Here is an 8,595-nt window from a genome sequence, read left to right as displayed (position 1 = left end):
TGGAGAATATTCCCCTCATGCAAACGACATGATCGAGCGTGATTGAGTCCTTGGACTCCTTATCTGGTGGAGGACACGTGTCTTAGGGGCGACATGTGTCCTTTTTCCACCGAGAGATCAATTTGGCTGTATCAGATTGAAATTGAGACAAAGTTCCTTTATGCGGTGGGTAGGGCCGTAGGGGTGGAGGTTGTTGTGGATGATGGAATGTCCATCTAATATTTTCTTTCGGTAGAGCAATGTCCCATATCGCGGCATCTAATTTGTTTTTGGTAAAGCAATGTCCATCTAATTGGCATAATATAAAGTTGGTCATGATTGAAGAGTGGCAAAACTGTGATATTTAGAAAGAAAAAGGGTTGTTTTGTATTTGGAACTTGCAGAGAAAACCAGATAAGCTCCGAGGGTACCAGTCAGCGAAGCGAAGCAAAGCACAGGAGGGAGAGAATGGAGGCACTAAGGGCCAGACACGGAGGCTCTTCGTCCAAATCGAACTTGGATGACTCTCCTCAAAGAAGCAGCAGTAGTAGTTGTAGCACCCGCCATAATTCAAATAACAAACAATCGCACCGTTTGCCCCCACCAAACTCTCTTGGTAATGCGCCTTTAGAGCTGTTACAGTCGATCCCCTTTCTTTGATCTGTCGTGATATTAATATTTTTCAAGTTTTTTTGATTTTCTCTTCTGTTGTTTGATCTTTTGCCTAAGTGATGATAGTATGGCTTTAAGTTTCNCAATATTGCATTGACATACACTTTCTCCCACCGCCTAAATTCCTTGGGGAACATATCTGTCTTGTAACATCAAACAAAAAAGTTCTCAAAAAATTATAAGCTTGAAAAGTCTATTAAGTTTCATGGTGAATCCTATTCTAAAATGTAAATAATAATAATAATAATAATAATAATAATAATAATAATAATAATAATAATAATAATAATAATAATAATAAAACATTGGAAATTTACTAAAAATTCACAGGCATATTGCTGACATAACATAGTCAGAATATGCAGAAAACAAAAATATTGAAGGATGAAAAGATGAAAATTCCATAGATGCTAGGAAAATGTATAAAAACAAATAGGCATATTAATAAAATAAACTCAGAATGAAGCTACGATAATTAAACAGTAAGGAAAACGAACCTATGTGCCTCCTCTGTTGATCCCCATGGTGGCACAATGTCCACGTGACTTGGTAGTGATCCACAACCCAATAATAAAAAACCTAATATGGCCATTTATGTCATTATGAGAGGAAAATCAAATAAAAAGAAAAATACAAGAAAGTTATATAATAATCTTAAGGTGAATTATATTATCACACATTTACCAAATATCACAACTTCACAAGGCATTTATTCTACTATGTGAACATATGATATGTCTTTTAATTTTTACAGAAAAAAAAAAAGACATGATATGTCTATTACGATTGTTGGATAGAGAGAGGGTATGATTTAGATTAATCATGTGTCAAAATTCACAGTGTAATTCAATCAAATACCCCATTTTGTACTAGCACATGAGAGAACTATTGAAGCTACCAATATCTCTTCCTCCGTTCCTCCCCCTTTGGCATGTATTCTTGTTTTATGGACTCTAAGACAACCATAATTCCGTTACATAGTAGTTCTGTTGTTTCTGGTGTTGCGTCTGCGTATGAATCTCTGTGCGTTCGGCATTAGCTGTTTTTGGACCTGATAATGGTACTACAAATGGTGATGATTTTGACAATTCATCTTTTGGTCGATGCAGGGAAATAAGGAGGGGCCTAGCTACCTAGAGAGAGAGAGAGAGAGAGAGAGAGAGCGGCAAATCAAAAGGGTAGGCAAAGGTGGATTTTAGAGCACTCACGAAGGAAGTTTGTGGAGAAGTTGCTTTAAGTTGTTTGGCATAAGCAAGGCAAAGCTGGTGAAGACACCATTAGCACCTCACTTTGTTGACGAAGGTGGCTAATGATGAAGGGGGTGACCATGGCCTGGGCTGGGCGACCGGCTCGTAGTTGGGGTTTATCTTGCTTGCCCACAACGACAGGCATAGGAGAAAGAGATATATCTCTTCCCCACATGTGCTCCACAAGACCTTCCCATCTCATCCAATCAGCATGCATTCCATGTAGGTCCTTTTTTTTTTTCTTTCATTTGGATTCCTTCCAAAGGTCTTGTTGGTGTACGATGTCTTGTAATCCATCACAGTTTAATGCAAGCAGTACTGATGCAGGTGGCATGAGGCCCCTCTGCATAGCAAGGGTAACCACAGCTCAAATTTTTTATTTGAGGGCAGTTTTGTATTTTTCGGATTAAGATTTTTTTGCTATATATTTGTAGCGATGGTTTCTTTATCTGTAATGTAAGTAATACTGAAAGGTATAATGACAAGCGTTGTAAGTCTATTATCCATTGATAGTGAAATAGGATCTTATCTCACCGAAGACGTAGACAATCTTGCCGAACCTTATAAACTTATGTGCATTGTTTGTTCTTATTCTTCCATTATTTTCTGCATTGTTTTAGGATTGCGTTTCTAAATGTCTATGGGTGTTCAGGTGGTCTAACGTGGAACAATGGGTCTTACTGATAGTAATCACACACAGTTGGACATCTCTTCAAAAAAGGCGTGAAACGTAGTTTTCAGCATCGATTTTGTTTATAACTGCCATTTGAATTGGGAATGTGTTTCGGTGAACAATAAAACATTCCTAGGAAAGCACACAAGACGTAGTTTGGCTTCGATCTAAGACATAAGGCAAGACAATTTCATTGATTTATTTTGTTTAGGTTTGGAAACCATAAGCTTTTACGCAAATTCAAAAGTAGATGAGATCAAGCAAGTGGGGGCAAACATTTGGGCAAAGTAAAACAGATCGTAGATCACCATTATGCGCTAATATCTTGTGTATTCTATGCATGTGTACTAGTACTATAGAAATTATTGTGTACTCTTCTAGCACTGATTGAAAACAAATGTTTTGAATAAAAAAATAAAGTACATAAAATGGGTACCTTAGATTTTTTTTTATTTTTATGGATGAGGGTTCCTTATATTTGTCCTGTGATGTTCGAAATCATCAACTTCCATTGTTACCTGGATAACAACCCTAATCCTAAATCCTAATAACAACTTGATATAAAACCTTGAAGTCTCTAATACAAAGATTACATAAATTAAAAATCAGATTTGGCACACCCAACCTTTTATATATATATATATATATATATAGATACTGAAGAAACTGGACTTACAAAGGATTAACTATAACAAATTTTGGATCTATATATATATATATATATATATACTGAAGAAACTGGACTTACAAAGGATTAATTATAACAAATTTTGGATCCTAAGAGCATGCAAAGCTCAAGCAGGATGGATCACAAGTCATTGCCATCTAATTCCCTTCTCAAAATTTAGCGTTAGTCCTATAATCTCCAAAAAAGGTCCCTAGAATGAGGGCATAGTCTTGTTTTACAGCCTTATAAATTTGTGTTTTGGTTATTTTCAAATAAAAAATGATTGAAATTGAGATAAAGTTCCTTCATGCGGAGGGTAGGGCCGTAGGGGTGGGGGTTGTTGTGGATAATGGAATGTCCCATCTAATATTTTCTTTCGGTAGAGCGATGTTCCCATATCGCGTCATCTAATTTTTTTTTTGGTAAAGCAATGTCCATCTAATTGGCAAAATATAAAGTTGGTCATGATTGAAGAGTGGCAAAACTGTGATATTTAGAAAGAAAAAGGGTTGTTTTGTATTTGGAACTTGCAGAGAAGACCAGATAAGCTCCGAGAGTACCAGTCAGCGAAGCAAAGCAAAGCACAGGAGAGAGAGAATGGAGGCACTAAGGGCCAGACTCGGAGGCTCTTCGTCCAAATCGAACTTGGATGACTCACCTCAAAGAAGCAGCAGTAGTAGCTGTAGCACCCGCCATAATTCAAATAACAAACAATCGCACCGTTTGCCCCCACCAAACTCTCTTGGTAATGCGCCTTTAGAGCTGTTACAGTCGATCCCCTTTCTTTGATCTGTCGTGATATTAATATTTTTCAAGTTTTTTTGATTTTCTCTTCTGTTGTTTGATCTTTTGCCTAAGTGATGATAGTATGGCTTTAAGTTTCTATTCTTTCAGTGTGGAAAGATGCAACCGTTATTTGAATGATTGTATAAATTGTGGACTCATTGCGTGGTGATGATAACTTCATTCAGATTACTTGCAAGCTGGTCATGTTAATCGAGTTAGGAGCTTTCCACATGTTGAGGGAAATTATGCTTTACATGTCTTTATTCCAGGTTCTCTCCCGTTTCACCAGTTATAGTTTACTACTAGAATTTGTTTTCCACATTTGATACCCATCTTTTGATTTTCTCAATCAATCTCAAATAAGGTTCCATTCCAATTGGAGCTATTTGTGTTTTAAAACTTAAAAATTTTCACTGTTCTGATGTGGGTTTTCTTACAAAATTTCAGTACTTCAACAGCATTCTGGGATTTGTTTTAATTTTGGTGATGACTTACCTAGACATCCTGACCAAGATTTCAGTGCTGATTAAACTTTATAAGTGTTTTTGAGTTTGTTATCTGCATTAATTAAGTCTATTATGCAGTTTACATACCCCCTGCAGCAAGGAAAGAAATTGCCCTATTCCTGAAAAGAGTCACATCTCTTGTGCCTGCCCTTAATTTTGTCGATGTTGACATTCCACTTTATGTGCTTTGCGAAGACGATCAAAATCTGGAACAAGTTGCCTTAGGAAGGGAATTTCACATAAGTTTGGGGAGAACTGTACCAATCCGAGTGCACCAGATAGATTCAATAGTGGCAATGCTTCGCCAAAAATTTCAGTCTCAGAGACGGTTGAATCAATATTGCCTTCTAATAATAGCATCGGAATTTAATTATTACATATCTTTGTTTTTCATGACACAATGCTTACTTCTAAAAATAAATGGAAAGCAGATATTGGATAGATTTTAGTAAGTGGGCCGTTTTTGTCAATGATGAACGTACCCGATCCTTTCTTTCAGTGGAAGTTATTACTGGAGGCTTAGCTGAGGTGAGAGCTTTCTACCCTCCTTTGCTATCCTGTCCTTTGTAATTGTTTCTGATTCATGCTTTTGTCTTTACTTGGAAATGCGGCATTGGTTGTACAACTTCTACTCATACTTTGATATTGGACTGGTTGCAGCTGGTTAGGGTTTTTTTTTTTAACGTTTTGAATCAATAAACTACCAACAACTGTATAAATCACGCATACATGTTATGGCCAGTTTCTGTTCTCTAGGGAGGGTAAAGGGTGGACAATATCTATTTTGGAATATTAGTTAAATGAAATCTATGCTGGTGGCATAATTCAATACTGGCTGTAACTCATTTAAATTTGAATGCATTGGCAATTTATTGCTGGAACCTGATTTGTACTTAAATTACTGATGATATCTAGAGATAATTCATTTCACTTGAAGCTATGTGGCCTGCTGTGTACCAGACTTCATGACTTTATTGGTCCAAACAGCTAGTGAGTTTATGGTTTATTTGTCTCTGTTCTTAGGCATTTTCCGTGGTTGAAATCTCCTAGTAAATGTTGAGGATCTTATCACTTGCATCATCTAGGAGTTCAGTTTGTGGACCTCTACCATCCTTTTAACAGGAGCCTCCTTGGGTTTACTTATTTTTATTGGCAGATTACAGGATTAGTTGGGATAAGGTTATGTTTGTTGTTGTTGTTGTTGTTGTATTACAGGATTATGTGACTTAGCCAATTCTGTAAATATCTGTACTTACTGCCTTTGGGAAAGCTGAAAGTTTATGCCACATCCTGCAAATCCCCCTTTCTAGGCTTGGATAGGGTTCGTCAATGTTGTGAATGCTGCTATCCTGTTATACAGTCTATACTTGTGGAAGTTTGATTCATGAATGGCTGAATCAGCAGCTCTGCAGATGATCCTTCATATGTTTGTCGTTAAAATGACTGAATTAAAAGAAGAATTGATCTGCCTATGGAATTGAACCTGAGTTCCAGTATTGCAATTTAAAGTGGGAGTTGAAGAGAGAATTAAGCTTAAGAAATCTGTATCTACATGATGACTTTGTCTGACTTTAGAACTGGTAAATGACATTTGTTATTGTAAACATGAGTAAATTTTTCCTCCGGACACATTATGCCAGTGATATCAAAATGCTTTAGGGAGGTTTAATGACCAGTGTTGAGGACGTTAAATCTTTTTGGTTGATTGAGTGCACAATGTGGTTTGTCATCTATGAAATCAATGGAAATTTGTTAGGGGAGTCTTGTATTTCTCAAGTAACTAGACCTCTATATGCATAGATTGTCATCATGTTTGCTAGAAACTCTTCAAATTTTTAGTGTTTCTTTGTCTCCATATCTGTAGGATTAATCTTGTTTTCATTTGCTTCCAGATTACCAGGCAGATTCATGCTGTGGATGAGATTTATAGGTTACACAATCTCCCTGAATTTTATAAGGTTAGAATCACACTCATTTAGCAAAGACATTCTAGAATAATATATGAAGACTTGCATGCATATGTCATGGTGATTTTGAACCATAATTTTGTTGATGTCAACAGGATCCACGCCCTCATGTATCCTTAGCATGGGCACTGGGTGACGTTAGTCAGTCAATCAAGCGGGTGTTTGAAGAACTAAACAGATCCAATAACAGTGGGAAGTTTTCACAGAAACGTATTTTCACCTGTAAATTTAGTGGCATCAAATGTAAGATAGGCAACAGAACCTATAAAATATGTAAAATCCCTGAAGATTAAAGTTTGTCTTGATTTTTGTATAATCTGCTGACTTCTGTTCTCCTCTTATACAGAGGCTGAATCAGTTTTTTTGGTTTTTTTCTTTGGGTTGGGTTGTGGGGACATAAGCAGCTTTTCCTTTATGAGGCCCCAGGATGATGGGTATTGTATATTTTGTATTGCAATAGAATCATTTTGAATCTTGTATAAATTTGTGTCTTCATGGTCTCCAAAATTAAGAAATGGCATCATTGGCAAATTACTTTTTGAACATCTCAGGGCTTCAAAGCTTTGGGTGGTCAAGATTCTTGCAAGTGGTTTAAGAACATAGAATAGATTGGGGAATAGCTTATAACCACCATGGAGAAAGGGACTCAGCCCCCTGTTGGGTCAGTTTGCACTGTTATCGTTGTGAAACTTGCCAAGTGCCAACCCCTACAAGGAAATCCCTAGTGCATAACCCCAGGTTAAGGCAGGATTCGATCCCAGGACCTGGTGACAACAAGCCTACTCCCTTATCAGTTGTGCTAGTTGGGACTTGAGTTGGGAGTTGGACCATGGTTTCAAGTATCGGTCTGGGATATGTGGTAATGGCCGTATCGGATTGATATTGGCTGAGACCGATCCCCAATCTCTTTCAGGGGTAAAATAGTAAAAAAAATTAATACCTTTTTCTAAAAAGTGAGGGCAAAATCGACTGATACCTACCAATCCAGTATTGGATAGGTATCGGCAGAAGGTTTCATCATGCCTATACAGCATTACCTAGCAGGTAAACGGTTAAGACTATGTTTAATGAACTTTCCATCTATTTTTCCCTAATCTTTCCCATGTATCTGTTTGAGACCTAGGGGTAGTGGAGATATAGTTCAGTGGAGGGCAAACTCCTCATGTTTTTTTACTTCTTTATCTGCATGGAACCTTATTCGATCTAGTGCCACTGTTGTTCCCTGGTTTAGTTTAGTTTGGTTCTCTTCCGACTTCCGCCATCTCAAGGCATTCTCTTATGATTTGGAGAGTTATGATCAATTGTCTTCCTATCCAAGATTTTCTTATCTATAGAAATATTTCTATTCCAAATTGTTGCCTATGTTGGAATTCTTTGGAGAGTCTTGATCACTAGTTTTTTTAGTGCTCTTTCTCAAGGTCTATTTGGGGAGTTATTCTCAAGAAGCTTTAGACCACTTCCAGAATTATCCTCCCACTAGAAAGAGAATCGAATGGATTTGGAATAATTTCAATGGTAAAACCTTATGTGATTCTCTTGGCAATTAAGATGGCTTTTAGTGTAGTGATATATCATATCTGATGGCAAATAAACAAAGGAAGATGGACTTTAACTTTGTGTATGCTGGAGCAGATTCAAGAGGCTATTACTTTTGAGCAGATTCAAGATATCCCGCTTTTCTCTCCCCCACCATAGTTTTGAAGCTCCATCTCTTTCTCCTTTAATTTATTAATTTATTTTTATTTGGTTGTTCCCCTTCCCTTTTCTTATTGTATCATATATCTTGATTTTTGGTTTGTTTCTTCCCTCCCCCCTTTTTTACTTGTATCCCTAGCTTCTTGCTCTTCTTTCTCCCCTCCTCGGGTTTGGTTTCTTCTCGTCATCTTTCTTGGGCCTCAAGTTGGTCGTCCTTCTCTTGGGCTGGCTTCCTTTGGTTAGGGTCTTTGCCCTTGTTTAGTCAGATTGGCTTTATCTGTTGTAACTTTTCTTTCTCTTTAATTTTAATATATATTTTCCAAAAAAAAAAAAAAAAAATCTTTCCCACGTGATATATATATATATATATATATGGGAGAGGGATAGGCATGCTAGCAGGATA

General features: G+C 37.0%; 1 protein-coding gene across 2 annotated transcripts; it reads left to right on the top strand.

Moving 5' to 3' along the window:
• The first annotated feature begins 404 nt into the window (after window positions 1-404).
• LOC122064550 (U6 snRNA phosphodiesterase-like) lies at window positions 405-7,004 on the top strand. 2 transcript variants are annotated; one of them, XM_042628271.1, is made up of 6 exons: window positions 405-595; window positions 4,210-4,293; window positions 4,609-4,858; window positions 4,962-5,058; window positions 6,423-6,488; window positions 6,593-7,004. In XM_042628271.1, the coding sequence occupies exons 1-6, from the start codon at window positions 448-450 to the stop codon at window positions 6,788-6,790; spliced, it is 843 nt and encodes a 280-aa protein (XP_042484205.1). In that variant the 5' UTR covers window positions 405-447; the 3' UTR covers window positions 6,791-7,004. The 2 variants fall into 2 exon arrangements, with proteins under 2 accessions (XP_042484205.1, XP_042484204.1); XM_042628270.1 differs by lacking the exon at window positions 405-595 and adding an exon at window positions 3,771-3,983.
• Window positions 7,005-8,595: the final 1,591 nt, after the last annotated feature.

Source organism: Macadamia integrifolia, unplaced genomic scaffold, assembly GCF_013358625.1.
Source record: "Macadamia integrifolia cultivar HAES 741 unplaced genomic scaffold, SCU_Mint_v3 scaffold1681, whole genome shotgun sequence".
NCBI classification, from domain to species: domain Eukaryota; kingdom Viridiplantae; phylum Streptophyta; class Magnoliopsida; order Proteales; family Proteaceae; genus Macadamia; species Macadamia integrifolia.
Note: the sequence above shows the minus strand (reverse complement) of the source record. Positions and strands in the feature narration are given on the sequence as shown.